The sequence below is a fragment of the Chiloscyllium plagiosum genome, chromosome 9 (genome assembly GCF_004010195.1).
Source record: "Chiloscyllium plagiosum isolate BGI_BamShark_2017 chromosome 9, ASM401019v2, whole genome shotgun sequence".
NCBI lineage: Eukaryota > Metazoa > Chordata > Chondrichthyes > Orectolobiformes > Hemiscylliidae > Chiloscyllium > Chiloscyllium plagiosum.
The window spans coordinates 83167261-83184682 of record NC_057718.1 but is presented as its reverse complement, the minus strand read 5'-3'; the positions used below and the strand labels follow the sequence as shown (position 1 = coordinate 83184682).

The following is a 17422-nucleotide window of genomic DNA, read 5'->3' as shown; positions in this document are numbered from 1 at the left end:
AAGTTAATCTTATATCCTGAAATAGCCCCAACTGAATTGATACATTGTATCAAATGGGGTATGGAGGTCATCGGGTTCGATAAAAACAGGACATCATCTGCTTACAGTGTAATCTTGTGTGCCCTCGATCCCACTTCCGGAGCGGTTATGTGGATGTTCTGACGAATGGCCTCTGCCAGCGGCTCTATCACCAACATAAACCACAACGGTGAGAGGGGGCAGCCTTGCCGACTACCCCTACCAATCCTAAAATTCCCAGACTTCACCCTGTTGATGACGACCGCGTCCAGAGGGTGGTGATAAGAAACCTCCACCCAACCCAAACTGTCCGAAGACTTAAAAAAGATACGGCCATTCCACCCGGTAAAATGCTTTCTCTGCATGTAAGGAAATTACCAACCCCTGAATCGATTGTTGCTGACAAACTTGGACCACATTCAGCAACCTTCTGATACTATTAGAGGACCTACAGCCCCTTATAAGGCCTGACTGGTCCTCTTTAATAATATGGGGCAACACCCTTTCCAATCTCAGTGCCAGGATCTTAGACAGAATCTTGAAATCTGAATTTAATAGTGAAATGGGCCTGTATGAGGCACAATCATCAGGAACCTTCCCCTTCTTAAGAATTAAGGAAATATTAGCTTCTCTCAAAGATGGTGGTAGGCATTCATGCATATAGGAGTGATTGTACATCTCCAACATCAGCCCTGACAGAATTCCTATAAACTCCTTATAAAACTCACCCGGGAGGTCATCAGGGCCAGGCGCTTTTCCACTCTGAAGTTGCCTAGCTGCCTCCTGTATTTCCTGAACTGTCAAGGGGGTATTAAGGAGAGAGGCCTGTTCCAGGGTTACCCCTGGGAGGTCCAGGTTCTTAAAAAAGGTCTCTATTTTAGCCCTCCTGTCTTTCCTACCTTCAGACCGATACAATTTAGAATAAAAGCTCCGAAAAGCCTCATTAATCTTTTTGGCATCGTATGTAAGGACCCCGGTGCTGTCACTGATTGGAGTAATGGATTGGGGAGCACGCTTTTTCCTAGTCACGTATGCTAAATACTTCCCTGGCCTATCCCCATATTCAAACAGCCTTTGTCTAGCAAAAGCAAGTTCTTTCTTTGCGTTTTGTGTCAGTATTGAATTCAAGGCAGCCCGGAGGTCGTGATCTGCTGTAGCTTAGTCACTGAAGGCCGCACAAAATGTGCCGCCTTGGCGGCATTCAACCGCGTCTCAAGTAGATGCTGCTGTTCCTCCTTCTGTCGTTTCCGGCTAGCCTAATAGGAAATAGCAAATCCCCTAGCATAGGCCTTAGCAGTCTCCCACAGAAGAGATGAACTACTAGCTGTGCCTGAGTTGATAGTCAAGAATTCCTGAAACTCTTTCAAAACGTATTCCACAAATTTGGAATCCTTAAGGAGAAAAGGGTCCAAACGCCAGTGCCACAAACCTAGCCCTTCACTCTTGGCCTTAACCTCCAAATATATTGCCGTGTGATCAGAGATAAATATATTCCCAATTTTACAACCCATAATCAAATTCAGAAGGGCCAAGGGAGCCAGAAAGAGGTCAATCCTCATGTGAAATTTATGTGGGTTTAAAAAAAGGTGAAGTCCTTGCCAGTATGGTGACGACATCTCCAAATATCCCTCATAAGACTAGAAAGCACTTTTTTCCTTTTAACAGGCGAATGACTTCTCTTAATGTACCAGGTGCATCATTTAATAAGACACTTAGCTGAATCCCCTTTCAGAGACCCTTGAACCCCTCGAAGGGAGAACCCTGCTTACAAAGCGCCAAGCATAAATAAATAAAGACTCATAGAATCGATAAACTATATATACAAAAACTACTCTATCATAACTATAAACAACTATTACTACCAAAAAACTACAAAGAAAACCAACTATAAAACCTTGAATGGAAGACTCTTCCCCCTGCCCATCGGGGGCACTCACCCTACCTATCCCCTCCTTCACAGCTCCTTCAAACCCGGACTGTGCCCCAGCCTTAGGCCAGAAAAAAAACAAGGAGATGCTCCTTAAATCAACAGAAAAAAGACCAAGTCAGGATGAGCACTCCAGCCATCCCTGGGCTTCATGTCACCCTGACTTGTGACTAAAAGAGAAACAGAACAAACAAAAAAAAATGGGGGAGAGACAACAAAGAACATTCACAAAATTGCCCATCAGAAAATCCAATTATTAAAAAAAAAACGACCAATTTATTCCAAGGTCTTTCCCCCCCCCTTTCCAAAAAGTAAATTATTAGGGAGAAAGAAAGGATAAGAAAACATGGGGAAAGATAGAAAAGAGAACAAACATGAACAGTATTCTTCAGGCCAATCCGTCTATTTTAAAGTGTCCACAAAGTTTTTAGCTTTATCCGCCGAGTCAATTGTATAAACTGAGTCCTTGTGGCTGAAACAAAGTACTGCAGGGTATCTCATGGAGTACTGGATACCCAGGTTCCCCAGCCTCTTTTTAACTTATCGAAGGACTTCCTCTTTCGAATTACAGCTGCAGAGAAATCCTGGAAAAGCATGATTTTTGACCCCTTGTACAGCAGTGCCTGTGGATCTTTTCCCAGGGATCTGGAAGCTTCTATGACTTTTTGCTTGTCCTTATATGAGTGGAAGTGCACTAGGACTGGGTGGGGGCACTGCACTGGCCCTGACCTGTGCACTGTAACCCAATAAGCCCTTTCAATCTGTAGCCTGCTGGACTCAATGTGAAGGCCCAAGAACTTCGTCAGCCAATTTTCAAAGAAGCTGACTGGCTGCTCACCTTCCTCACCTTCTGAGAGCCTGACAATTCGGAGATTTATCCTCCGACCTCGATTTTCGAGGTGGTCGATATGGTTTTGCAAGGCCTGCACCTCTCGCTCCAGCACCTGGATCCGACTGGATGAGGATTCCATCGCAGCTTCCGAGGCCTTAGTTCAACCCTCCACCTCCTCCAGCCGCTCCCCGAGGCCCTGGTCTCCTGCTCATGCTTCTGCAGCATGGATGCAATAGGTTGGACCTGGGCATGAATCTCCCCACGGATCTCCTCAATCGCAGCCACAACTTTCAAGGTAAGTCTCTCCATCGCCACAGACAATTCCTGTGAGTCTGTCAAGTCCCTAGGGGGTTTAGGAGAGGCTGCTGCTGCTGTAGTCTCTGGTATAGTAGGTACTGCAGGGGAGTGTCCTCCCAGCTGCTGTTTGCTTGCTCCTTTTCCCTTTGGCATCCTTCCCCACTTCCAAATATTAACAAATATGTGATCTGTAAGGTTTTAAACTAATAATTCCACCGCATAAGTTGGCCAGAGATGGCAATAAAACAACAGTATGTTTTGGCTGTTAGGCAGAGCTGTCCACAGCAGTTCTACAGAATCGCCGCCATCTTGCCGAGTCCCTGAAATAATTTTTAATTGCTATCAATAGTGAGGTGCTGTATGATATGTTTTCCCTGCAATAACTGCTTATAAAGCTTTGTCTTTCAAAGGTAAATTTGCATTTCGATTGATTACCATTGTATAAGAGTTAACTTGCATTATATTTTACAATGGACAATATTTGCATAAAACATTCAAAACATTCATATAAAAATATGCTGTGAATCTCTCCCAACATGTTTAAACGTCCACCAAATTTTAGCTTGGATAGAAAAATGGCCCTGCCATTGAATATTGAGAAACATTTATTGTTTGGTAGGTAATTTACTTTGAAATAGAAAGTAAAAAGTAGCCAAGGGTTATGAAAAGGCCATTTGATATTTTGGTTTCAATTGACTGCATTGTTGACATTCCCTATCATTTGTTTTAATAGTTGGAGCTGTTTGAATGCTCAGAAATTGGAATTTCAAATGGCCCAGAACTACTTATTTAGTCTACATTTTGAAAGTCAGCTTTAATAAATTGTGAAGGAAATAATTTTCTTTGATATTGTCAGGTGATGAATGTATCTTTGATTTTATAACAGATGGACCACTTGAGGGAATTTATATTTTGTGAATACTTTTATGGATGAAGATTTTTTTCAGTATGAAGTGTCTTTGAAATGACACCTCCATTAGATTGTTAGAAATTGTTTTTGCATATAAAGGTATGAGTTAGGAGCAGGAAGATGGAGTTTGGCCTTTTGAGCCTACTCCACTATTTAATAAGATCATGTCTGATCTGACTGTTGCTTGAACTCTGCTTTTCTGATTAACCCCAGTAAGCTTTGACTTCCTTATTAGTGAATTACCTACCTTGCCTTGTTCAATATATTCAAAAATATTCAATGCCTCCATTATGGTCGCTGGCCCCAAAGTGCTCCCCCACTGACACCTCAGTCACCTGCCCTGCCTCATTTCCCAAGAGTAGGTCAAGTTTTGCACCTTCTCTAGTAGTTACACTCACATACTGAATCACAACATTTTCTTGTACACACTTAACAAATTCCTCTTTCCTGATGTACTTGTGGTCAAAGGTGTTTTCTTTACAAACGTTTCCACAAAGAACAAGTAATATGGAACGGTCCAACTATTTGGAGCATTCTGTAACACCAAGGCCATACCCATATTTTGCAACACCGAGGACAGGTAGTGACACTCGACATTTACCTATAGACAGTCTACGCACAGCTTGATGCAGCCGCACATAAAGGTGGCTATCAGGACGAGGACTACATTGTGTGTTTTTCTCCCTCCTTATCTAGAGCTTTGTGCATGGTGTCTGTGCAAACATGGCCCATCTTTGACTTCCAGGTCAAGTGGAAGATAGCTTGGGTGACTGCAAAGGTGTAGGTTCTGGGAATGGGATAGACTTCACTGTGTGCAACAACACAGATTACCTCACACCTGGGATGGCCAGGTTTTTACTCACAATGAAGAGGGAGCAGTGCTCCCATAAGCCCAGTTTCTGCCTCCCTTTGGCACTATGCTCCTCCCATGTTTTCATATTTAGTAAATACATTTCACATCAGGAATGCAGCTTGAGAGCAAAATTTTCAAATTGCAAATTTCAAAGTACAATAGATGTAAAGTTCTCTATATAGCATGTTTCACTATGTGGTGCCTCAAACATTTTCATTGTTTCCGATATACAATATATATTCTTTGTGAGGTACCAGCCTGAGAGGCATTACAGTTCCCAACCCCATGGCATACTATATATATTGGTCCTAGGCAGTGACCTTCTCCATTATGCCACTACAATGGCTGCTGCAAGCTTTAGTGCTGGACCTGGAAATCTGACAGTCTGCAACACTCACTTGAAAGCAATTGATTGCACTGGAAGAACAATATGTTTTAGGCAAACCGAAGGTGTGTTTCACCAAATTTATGGTCCTCAGGTGCTGTTGATATCTGCCTCATACAATATAGTTCATATAACATAGAGTCATATGTCACAGAGTTGCTCAGGATGAACCTTTTCAAAAATCCTTGTATCTCTCTCAAGACTTTTTTCACAAAGGCACATCCCACAAGGAGGTGGATAGTGGTCTATCTCCACTACAATCACATGTAAGGAGGATCTGACACTGAGAGCCTTTCTGACCACCAGCCAGCTATGTCTTGGTGATTTTTAAAATCCAGTTTTGAAACCTATTTCAGTTTATATACATAAATCTTTTATTCAAACCTTTCAAATCACTTAATAAAGGACAAGTACCCAAGGTGTCAGGATGGTCACCTGCATTGTTAGGCTGAAAGTATTTAATGGGTTCTTTAAGGGCTGATCAAAATGATTACAAGAAGACACATATGTTTCTATGTGTGGTTAATCTACTAGCTTAATCTACTTAATATGATTTGTGCTGTAACTGTACTGTAATCATTTGTCAGTACATTCATAGTCCTGACAACAACTTGATTTATTTGATGATTTTTATGGTGCAATTTCAAAAGCATTATCAATCAAAATTTAACACTAAAACACATATAAGACATAGAGTTGAATTACCAAATGCTTGGCCATTTTGAAGAAGTGTCTTAAAGGGGAATGAAGAAATAGAAAAAGGCACAGATTTTTTTTGGGTGCGGGTTACGGTCCAGAGCTTAGACTTTTGACAGCTTCCACTGGTGGAACAAGGGAGAAAGTGAACACTGCAGATGCTGGGGATCAGAGTCGAAGAGTGTGGTGCTGGAAAAGCATAGCCGGTCAGGCAGCATCCAAGGAGCAAGTTTATTCTATCCTTAGAAAATATTTACTAAAGGTCCTTACTTCCTATAAAGTCCCATCCAAAAGACTGCATCTTTGACAATGAAAAATTCCTTTGATACAAACTTGAGTAGAAGCCTAACTTTAGCGCTAAGAATTTGAACTCACAGTTTTGTCACTAAGAAGCAAGAGTGCTGCTAACTGGGCTACAGCTGACATCTATTTGTAGGTCTATCACGAGTGCCAGCATCTGTTTGGTCATGTGAACTTAAGAACACAATCAAATTTGAAAGCTATCTCAGTTTCCATTTTGCATCAGAGGTTGTTTGACTGTGGTCAACAAGAGGAATTAATTTTCTTCCTTTACAATCCTGGCCTGGTGAGTCTATTCGCAGAGCTCCAGCTCATCTAACTCAAAACAGAAAATTAAATCTGAGACCTTCTGGACCATATACCTCAATCAGGTGTGACTGCAGGAAGAAATAGAAAATGGAGAAATAAATAAAATAAAAATAATATAATGAAAAGAGGAAAGTCAAGCAAGTTCATCTCTTGACTTACTCATGTGCTAGCAATTACCCTTCAGCTATCTAAGAGTGAATTATATTTATCCATGTTTTTAAACATATTTAAAAAATGATTTTGGACAGACCCTGATAGTTTATTCATTAATACACTCTCTTTATTGGAAATGTGCTGCATAGTGCTGGGAGGTTGGCATCACTAAGCTGATACAATTAGTTTCAATTTATTTGGAACTACGTCACATTCTCGAGAAAGAAGGGGAAGACCATTAGCTTTTATTTGAGGAATTGCACTTGAGGTGATTTAGAATTTGACATTGAGTTTATGGAAATTGCAACAGACTTTTGCCAATTTTTTTTCTGTAATCATTAATGGATACTTTAAAGTACATTTTATATAAATATTAAGAATTTACTGAAAATGTTGTTTTTCTTATTACTGATTAACTTGTACAAGTTACAAAAAATCTGTTTTTAGGAACCCCTAGAAGATAAGTTTCCAAACCTAAACCCTCATGCTTTGACTTTCATGAAGGTGAGAAATATCTGCTACCTTCAGTAGAATATATAGTACTTATTAATATTTTGCTTCTTTAAAGGCTTTTTTACGGAAAATTATTTATTCTGATAACAAATGATTCTTTGAGTCCATTTTAATTCAGAGTTGTTTGAAAATGGATCCAGATGACAGATGCAGCTGTGAAGACTTGTTTGAAAACCCATACTTTGATTTATATCGAGATGAAAATGAAAAATCCAGGCAATGGCTTGATGGTCGGAATCGAAAAAGACAACAGGTACTGATGAGCTATTTTTGCCCAGGTTAACAGGCAAAGCAAATATGGAATGAAAGAAATAGGAAATGGAGAAATGACATTAAGTTTATACACCATGATAAAATGGGGAAGTTCAAGCTAATTAATCTTCTTGATTTGTTAACATGTAATCACATTCATAAAAAGGAAGAATGCTCAAGGTGAACTAGTCACATTGGTAAACTGCAATATTAAAAACAAAGTGGCATTTATTGATTTTTGCACCATCTGGAAATATAAGAATGCAGTAAGTAATGAAGTAAGAAAATTATTTAAAAATCAATAACAAATAACTGCTGGATCTCAGCTCTGTCCCAGACTTTCAATCTTCAATCTTTTATTGAATTAATAAAAGTCAATATTAACATTTTGAACAAAATATCTTAAAATAATCAGTTATGCAATGTGGGACTTAAAACCATAATGCTAATATTAGGAGTTGCATTACTTATCAACTGAGCTGAGCATTTCATGTATGGAATCGCTGCACACCACCTTTTTAACTTGTTATTTATTTTATGAAACTTATCACACCATGACCAGCCACATTACCTATTTGTCTTAGAATGTGGTTAAAACAATGGGTATTCTTTCACTCTTATTATCAAATCTAGAGATAACATGGTCCTGTAATTGTGTTGTTAAAGTAGGGGGAACAGATTTTTAACCAAATATCCAATAAATCAGTAATTGATCTCAAGCAACAGGTAGCAATGTGACGAGCAAGTGAGCTGTGCTGTTTGCCAGGGCGTCAGTAGGTGGTGTCATGATTTGGAGATGCTGGTGTTGGTCTGGGGTGTACAACGTTAAAAATCTCCGAAAGCTAGATCATCCAAATAAACCTGTTGGAAGATAACTTTGTGTTGTGTGATTTTTAATTAGGTGGAGTCAATGAGGAAGACAGCTGGAGCAGTTGAATGGACTCTCACTGGGAAAAAGGGTGTTGTTAGTGAATGGAAGACTGATGGGAAAGGGGAGCAGAGAGACAAAGAATTCCATAGCCCAATGTAATCCATAGACACATTTCATGTACATTCTGTAAATAGTTCCTTGTTTATCCTTAACTTATCTTCCTGCTTATAATGACCTGATGCCAATGAAAAGGGAAACCTTGCTTCACAATCTTTGGGCCTTTCATATTACACACTTCATATCACAAGAAGAAAAATGTAGTTTAAGACCTGACAATTGTCATTTCAACTACTTGGTTAAAGTTGCAGTGTTAATCTTTTCTGGCACTAAGCTGGCTTGCAGCCATCATCTGCGTGGCAGTCACAGAGAGGGCCAAGAATGCATGTGTGTTACATCAAGTGTTGAAGTTAAAAACCACCAAAACATCTCTGCAGATTAACACATGATGTAGACTTACACTTTTGTGTACCAATGTCTTTTGAAATGCACACATTAGCAAACTGACAAAAAGATTTTGCTGCCTTAAATCCCTGAACTCTGACCATCTCACTTTAGCTTCCACGAACACACATATTAAAAACTTTATACCAGTGCATTGAAACTCTGCATACCTCTTCAATGTTATTCATTTAATAATGGCATGTGTTCATTTTTAAAATTCATTAGATTCTGGAAGAATTCCAGTAGACTGATAAAGCCAATTACAACCACTATCCAAGAAGGGAGTGGGCAGTCAGTAGGAAACAAAAGTACAGTTGGATTTACATCTATTGTAGATAAGCTTTTAGAATCGATCATTATGGGGGTCATCACTTGGAAATCTGTGATTGGAATGAGTCAGCACGACTTAGCAAAAGGGCAGACCTGCTCTTTGAAGGACTAGCATGCCCTGTGAATAATGGGGAGCCTGGTGATGTATTGTACTTGGCTTTCTAGAAGGCATTTGACAAGGTTCCGCATAAAAGGTTATTGTGTGGAAGGAGATCACGATACAGGGTAACATATTAGCTAGGAGATAAGATTGACTGGCTGGTAAAAAACAGGAGTATGCATAAATGGGTTTGTTTCCCATTGGTAGCAAGTGACAAGAGGGTCCTGCAACCATCTGTGCTTGGCCATCAACGTTTTGCAATTTACTTCAATGACTTAGATGTGGGGATTGAAGGCATGGTGGACAAATGTGCAGACGAAACAAACATAGTTTGGAAAGTGTGGAAAGTGTGCACGCATGTAAGTTAAGTGAGTGGGCAAAACCTAGCAGATGGAGTTCTATATGGGAAACTGTGAAGTTGTTCACTTTGGCAGGGATAATTAAAAGAAAGAGCTGTGTTACGATACAGTAGTGAACCCTTCTGCTAATTAAACCAAACACCTTGACCCGTAATCTGTTAAAGTGTGAGTGACAGAACTCCCCAAGTTTCACCATTTAAAGAAAAGAAATATCAATTTTATTCATTAACTCAAAGTGAACATTAAACAACTATTTACAACTCTAAGCCTCTAAGGAATTGACAACCAGAAGCGAAAGATTCAAACCACTATAAAATCTGGAGGAAACACCACAGAAGCGCTTCACAGGAGGCTCCCAAGCACTGAGGATGTCACCTAGACAGGGGACGAAACGTCTGCAACACAAATTCCCAGCTCTGCGAACACAACCACAACAATGAGCACCCGAGCTACAAATCTTCTCACAAACTTCTAAGCCTCCTTTCTCTTAAAGGTTTCTTATATACCTCCAACTCTATAACAATAAACGGATGCAATAAATACCCCTATTAAAATTACATCAACTTAATTTTCAAAACCAGACAGTGGCTGTCGTGGTGTCTGTCTTCTTTCAGCTGCAGTTCTCGCTGGGTCATCTTCGGTCTTTTGCTGCAAAGATGTTTCATATGAAAAAGGTATTTTTGATAGAGAGTTTTGAATGGCAGTCTCTCTCTCTCTCTAGATGGCAGTTTGTCACTCTCTGCCTAACTCTCCAAAATGCCTACTCCTCATCGGATCGTCTCATTGATTCGATTTTGTCAAAAACAATAAATTCAAATTCGATTGGGTTTTAGTATCCTTGGGCATAATTTAAACTGATTGGTTAAATTCAAACTGTTGTGAAAACAGCCAAATGTAACATATTTTCAAGTTTCCAGTACACACTCAGACAGTTAGTCAGTCACATGACAAGTGCCTGCAACACCTCAGTGCTGAATATCTTTCAGTCTCTTTTAAAGGTACAGTACACGTCTTCAACTTCATAACAAGTAGTATTGAAAAAAGTAGTGGAGGCAGGATCGTTAAATATCTTTAAGGTGGAAGTAGATAGTTTCTTTTTAGGCAGAGAAATCAAAAGTTATCAGAGGTAAATGTGAGTTTGAAATTTGGAACACAAACAGACTAGCCATGATCTTACCAAATGATGAAATAGGCTTGAAGGGTTGAAAGGCCTACTAAAGGAAAAGTTGCTAATTCATATGTTATGAATTTTTAATTAAAGTTTTGTCTTCTACCCCTTGAATGCCCTGAAATGCTGTACATGATTTCACAAGGTATCAGCAACCTTTTACCTCCTCATTCAACTCGCTATTATTAATGTGGGAACGTAGTCAGTAAGGCCTGGTAGCCTAACATCTCTGGTTAGAATTTGCTAGAATTCATTATTAAGCAATAAATAGCATGGCATTTAGAAAAGTGTAACACAGAGTCAATATAGTTTGGTAAAAGGAAATTACTTTTGCAGATTTTATGTATTTGGATTCCAGAAGGTATTTGATAAGGTGACGCATAAAAGGTTTTTGCACAAGATAGGAGTTCAACATTTTCGGTGAATGTATTAGCATGATTCAGGATTAGTTAACACACAGAAAACAAATAATTTAGATTAACGGTTTTTTTCTGCCACAAGGGTCAGTCCCTTACTATTTATATTAATGAGGTAGAGGAAGGAGCAGAGTATAATGTATCCAAGTTTGCTGATGATGTAATAGAGCTGGAAAGGCATTATGTGATGTGGGCATAATGAATCTTGAAGGGGATTTGGATAGATTGAGTGAGGGGCAAAAACTTGGGAGATGGAATTTCAGGTAGGAAAGTATGAGGTCATGCATTTTGATAGAATGAATCAGAGGATAAACTTTATTAAAATGGAGAGAGATTCCAAAAAATTGCAACACAGAGGAATCTGGGTGTTCTTTTGCAAGTGACACAAGAAGGTTAGAATACAAGTAATTCAGAAGACAAAGGGAATTTTAAGCCTTTATTATTAGAGGGTTGGAATTTAAAAAAAAGGGAATCTTATTGCAAGTCTGGAGTCTTGTTCAGTTTTGGCCCCGTATTTAAGAAAGGATATCGGAGACAGTTCAAAAGCGGATTCACTAGGTCGTTTCCTCGGATGAAGAGGTTGACTTATCAAGACTGGCTAAAGAGGTTAGGTCTTTGTTCATTAGTGTTTAGAAGAATGAAAAGTGATCTTATTGAAATATACAAGATTGTGAAGGATCTTGACAGGGTAGATGGAGAGAAGATTTTTTCACTAGCAGGAGAATTCCTAAGTAGGATGTTATGGACCAGGCCATAACATTTCAAGGAAGTAGCCCAGATCCTGACTTTGTCAGTGCTGTACATGATTTCACATGGTATCAGCAACCTTTTACCTCCTCAGGTAAAAGTATGAGTATGAAAAGACACTGGGATTCACTTTTATGTTACCTGCCAAAGTTTCCTTTATCTACATAAATGATAAAAGGGAAATAAAAGGATGAGTGAGGCTAGTTAAGGATCAAAAAAGCTTGGAGATGGGGCTATAGCTGATGTATTAAATAAATATATTGCATCTGTAGGAAGTAGATAGTACAAAGGTCATGGTTAAAGAGGAGATAATTCAGGGTTTAAAATCAATAAGGAGCAGATTTTAGACAGTCTGTACTTAAAGTTGATATGACACCAAGATCAGATGAGATCTGTTGAGACTGTGAGAAATGAGTATGAAAGATTGTGGAGGCACTTGACATCATTGTCTGGTATTCCTTAGATTTGGAGCTGGGGGATAGTGGGTGGACACCAGAGATCTGGAGCACTGCAAATATTACAGCCTTGCTCAAAAACGATAAATCTGGAAACTACATTCTAGTCAATTTAGCTTCAGTGGCAGGGAAGTAATGCTATTGATATGGTATGTATAGTTAACCAAAAAGCATTTGATACATCACAACAGCATTGTACATGTGGCACATGGAACAAAAGGGACAGGAGCAATATGAATATGAAAATAGCTAAATGGTAGGAAACAGACAGTAGTGTTCAGTATTTCAGAGTGGAGGAAGATTAGTAGTTGAGTTCCCAAGGGTCAGGTTTGCGACATGTGCTTTTCCTGATCTATATAATGATATAATGAGTTTGGTATACAGAACATAAAGTCAACATTTGCAGATGATATACAATTTGGAAGCATTATGAACTTAAGAGGATATTGTAGAACTTCAAAATCACAATGATGAGTTGGTGAAATGGGCTGTCAAGTTGCACATGAAGTTCACTGCAGGGAAATTGAAGTAATTTGTTTTAGTTGAAAGAACATTGACAATATGAAATAAATCGTACAATCTAAAGGAGGTGCTGGAACAGAGGATTGGGAAGCCTACAATGACCACACATCACAACTAAAAAGGAAATAAGGAGGGAGAAGATTAAAGATGAGGGTAAAAGAACATTGCAAAAGTTTCTTTAGATATATAAAGGGCAAAAGAGAGGATGAAGTAGACATTGGGCTACTGGCAAATGATGCTGGAGAAGTAATATTGGAGAACAAAGAAATGGCAGAGGAACTAAACAAGTACTTTGCATCAGTCTTACATGGAAGACATGAGTAACATTCCAAAAATTCAAGAGAATAAGGGCGTAGAGGTGAGAATGGTGGTCATCACCAAGGAGAATGTGCTAGAAAAACTGAAACATCTGAAGGTGGACAAATTACCTGGACCAGATGGATTACAATTTGCCAATTTCAAACAGATCATTTATCCTGACTTTGTTCTGTGAGTTAGCCAATCTTCTCTCCATTTTAATAAATCATTCCCAGTGTCATGCACTCTTATTTTGTGTGATAACATTCTTTGTAGAAACTTACCAAGTAACTTTTAGACGTCATTAACATCTACTTGTTCCCTTGAACCTGTGGTTTTTTAAAATTACTTCCTCAAACAACTCCAAACATTTGTCAAACTTGATCTTTTCACAAAATCATGCTGATCCTGCCTGAACATCATTTTCAAATGCCCTATTACAACTTTTTTCTCCAGGATCAGATGTTAGGCTAACAGGCCAATAAGTTCCTGCTTTTTTGTCTCCCTCCAGTGCTGGATCAGAGTTGGGACCACAATTATTTACAATTTACAGATGATTTAGAGTTGAGGACCAAGAATAGTGTGTCAAAATTTGCAGATTATACTAAAATGAGTGGTACAGGAAAGTATGCAGAGGACACTGAAAGTCTGCAGAGGGATATTGATATATTAAATGAGTGCACAAGGGTCTGGCAGATGGAGCACAGTGTTGGTGAATGTGAGATCATCCATCTTAGTGGGAGTAACAGCAGAATGGACTATTATTTAAATGGTGAAAGGTTGCAACATGCTGCATTGCAGAGGCACCTGGGTCTCCTTGTGCATGAATTACAAAAAGTTCGTTTGCAGGTGCAGCAGGTAGTTACAAAGACACATAGAAGATTATCCTTCATTGCTAGAAGAATAGACTTGAAAAATAGGCTGGTTATGGTGATGGTAAGGCCACAACTGGACTACTATATACAGTTTTGGTCTCCATACCTGAGAAAGGATGTTTGAGCACTGGAAGAGGTTGACGAGTTTGATTCCAGGGTTGAGAGGGTTGACTTGTGAGAAGAGATTGAGTAGACTGGGACTATACTCATTGGAATTTAGAAGGATAAGGGGGATCTTATAGCAACATGTAAAATTATGAAGGCAATAGATAAGGTAGAAGCAATGAGATTGTTTCCACTGGCGATTGAAACTAGAACTAGGGGGCAAAGCCTCAAAATAAGGGGGAACAGATTTTGAACTCAGTTGAGGAAGAACTTTTCCACCCAAAGGGTTGGGAATCAGTGGAATTCCCTGCTAGTGAAGCAGTTGAGGCGACCATTTTGAAGGTTTTTAAGACTTTTCGTCATTTATATAAATGATTTGGATATGAACATAGGAGATGTGGTTAGTAAGTTTGCAGATAACACCACATTTGGAGGCATAGTGGACATAGAAGAAGGTTACCTCAGAGTCCAACGGGACCTTGATCTGATGGGACAATGGGCTGAGGAGTGCCAGATGGAGTTTAATTTAGATAAATGTGAGATGCTGCATTTTGGAAAGGCACATCAGGGCAGGACTTATACATTCAATAATAAGGTCCTGGGAAATGTTGCTGAACAAAAAGACCTTGGAATGCAGGTTCATAGTTCCTTGAAAGTGGAGTTGCATGTAGATAGGACAGTGAAGGCGGCATTTGGCATGCTTTCCTTTATTGGTAAAAACAATGACTGCAGATGCTGGAAACCAGATTCTGGATCAATGGTGCTGGAAGAGCACAGCAATTCAGGCAGCATCGAGGAGCTTCAGCAAAATCGACGTTTCGGGCAAAAGCTCTGCTTTCCTTTATTGGTCAATGCATTGCGTCTAGGAGTTGGGAGGTCATGTTGCGGCTGTACAGGACGTTGGTTAGGCCACTTTTCGAATACTGCTTGCAATTCTGGTCTCCCTCCTATCAGAAGGATGTTGTGAAACTTGAAAGGGTTTGGAAAAGATTTACAAGGATGTTGCCAGGATTGAAGGGTTTGAGCTAGAGGGAGGAGGCTGAATAAACTGGGGCTTTGGCAGCATCTGTGGAGAGAAATTAGAGTTAGCATTTCAGGTCCAGTAACCCTTCCTCAGAACTTTGATGCTGCCAAATCTGCTGAGCTTTATCAACAATTTCTGTTTTTGTTTCTGACTTACAGCATCTCTCTATTTTTATTCTATATCCAATCTCCTCTGCTATTTTTGATATGTTACACTTCTTGAATGTCGTCCAGTAGTGAATGAGCAGAAGTTTCTCCTAGAGGATATCTAGAAGTTGCAGAAGTAAAAAAAGACATTAAAACCAAATAAATGCAGTATAGTTTGATCACACATTAATGTCTCAGCAAATTAGGTTAAAGAAAATAAGTAATCAAGTTGATTTAATATGAACTTTAAGAATATTGAACTATAATGATTTAAATATTTGTATTTAACAATAATGATTATGCTTTTGGGCTGTGACTATTATATTGTAAGTGTATCCCTATCTGATTTCATTGGGGTCTTGTTGATGGACTAAACTGCATGTTATGCTTGATGTGAATGTAGTAGGATTTTCATTTTCAAGATTTTAGCATTCTGCCATACCTCTTTCTGCCAGTTAGAGGAAGGGTGGTGGGCAAGAAAATAGTTTAGAAACCAGGTCTGGGCATACATCACAAACTTTCGTTGGAAATTTATTAGTTTTTTTTCATTTTTAAAATTAGTTTTTGCCTCAGCTCCCTGGTAATAATGGGTCACCAACACCAGATGCCAGAAAGCAGCTTCGTCAGCAACGGTTCGATCACCTTCCTACCATCTGACAATCTCTATCAAACCTATGGTTCTGAAGTGAAACAGAAATATCTAGATGTAATGTACTCAAGAAAGGTTTCTGTATAAGACTGAAGTGGTGATATGGGTATTATTTTGCTTTATTTTACTTGCTGTAAATATGACTCATGTATACATTAATTAAAAACAACAAACCACGTTTCACATAAAAGGTTTTCTTGTTCATTCTTCTTAGTTAGATGGGAAGTTAAATGGGACATTAAAAATACAAATAAAATTCCAGGGTAGAGGTGCATAACAGAAAAGAGTTGCTGTCTGTGATCATCTACATGGAGTAAGTATCGTTAAGTTATTTAAAGATTGGTTAGGCCACTTTTCGAATACTGCTTGCAATTCTGGTCTCCCTCCTATCAGAAGGATGTTGTGAAACTTGAAAGGGTTTGGAAAAGTTTTACAAGGATGTTGCCAGGGTTGAAGGGTTTGAGCTAGAGGGAGAGACTGAATAAACCAGGGCTTATCCCACTCACTCCCAAAGATTCATCTTCCAGTGGCCTTTTCCTTAATATGATGAGCCATTTTTTTCAAAAGACTTAGAAAATTAGATTTCTATCTGAAGACTGTTTGGAATAAGATTTGGAATAAACGTTTGAAAAAGTCTTTCAAGCCTCATGTATATAGAACTTCATACAATGGCTTAAATGAGATGCAGAGAAGTTATTTGGCTATTTCTGAATCATATTATAGAGGATGATTCAGTTTATTAATAATTTTAAATTTTTACATAATTCTGAATTCTAACTTAAATATTATTTCAGAGTTTTTCCTTTTTTAAGCTCATACTGGAGATTACAGAATGGGAAAATGGGGGCTTGTTGAAAGTTAATACGAGTAACATGGCTTTTGCTGATAGATAGGATAGTCATTTGCAATAGTTGATTGCTGTTTCTAGCTTGCTAATATGCTGGTTGCTGGAATGCCTGTAGATTTTTTTTTCTGATCTGCTCACTTAGTCATTATGTTTTGTGATTTAACTGATTGATTCATTTTACAAATGCAAAGTTTGAGAGAGGATTTGTAGCTCGGCTGCTCGTTGTTGTGGTTCTGTTCGCGAGCTGGGAATTTGTGTTGACCCCTGTCTAGGTGACATCCTGAGTGCTTGGGAGTCTCCTATGAAGCACTTCTGTGATCTTTCCTCCGGCATTTGTAGTGGTTTGAATCTGCCGCTTCCGGTTGTCAGTTCCAGCTGTCCGTTGCAGTGGCCGGTATATTGGGTCAAGGTCGATGTACTTATTGATTGAAACTGTGGATGAGTGCCATGCCTGTAGGAATTCCCTGGCTGTTCTCTGTTTGGCTTGTCCTATAATAGTAGTGTTGTCCCAGTTGAACTGATGCTGCTTGTCATCTGAGTGTGTGGCTACTAAGGATAGCTGGTC

At 39.0% G+C, this 17422-nt stretch overlaps 1 protein-coding gene and 1 long non-coding RNA gene across 7 annotated transcripts in view; one reads left to right on the top strand and one right to left on the bottom strand.

Moving 5' to 3' along the window:
- LOC122552994 (cyclin-dependent kinase-like 4) overlaps nucleotides 1-16201 on the top strand; it is a 44273-nt gene extending 28072 nt beyond the window's left edge. For 3 of the 5 annotated variants that reach the window (XM_043696351.1, XM_043696353.1, XM_043696354.1), the window contains 3 exons: nucleotides 7128-7184; nucleotides 7312-7446; nucleotides 15923-16201. In XM_043696351.1, coding sequence (XP_043552286.1) covers nucleotides 7128-7184; nucleotides 7312-7446; nucleotides 15923-16018 — 288 coding nt within the window. In that variant the 3' untranslated portion in view covers nucleotides 16019-16201. Of the gene's footprint in view, nucleotides 1-2516; nucleotides 2555-7127; nucleotides 7185-7311; nucleotides 7447-15922 lie in introns of those variants that run through there. The other 2 variants (XM_043696352.1, XM_043696355.1) reach the window with 2 other exon arrangements.
- The window catches only part of LOC122552996, a 53767-nt gene continuing 51563 nt past the window's right edge, over nucleotides 15219-17422 (bottom strand). For both annotated transcript variants that reach the window (XR_006312586.1, XR_006312585.1), the window contains 2 exons: nucleotides 15372-15482; nucleotides 15219-15257 (listed from right to left, as the gene is read on the bottom strand). This is a non-coding gene — a long non-coding RNA (uncharacterized LOC122552996). The remainder of the gene's footprint in view (nucleotides 15258-15371; nucleotides 15483-17422) is intronic.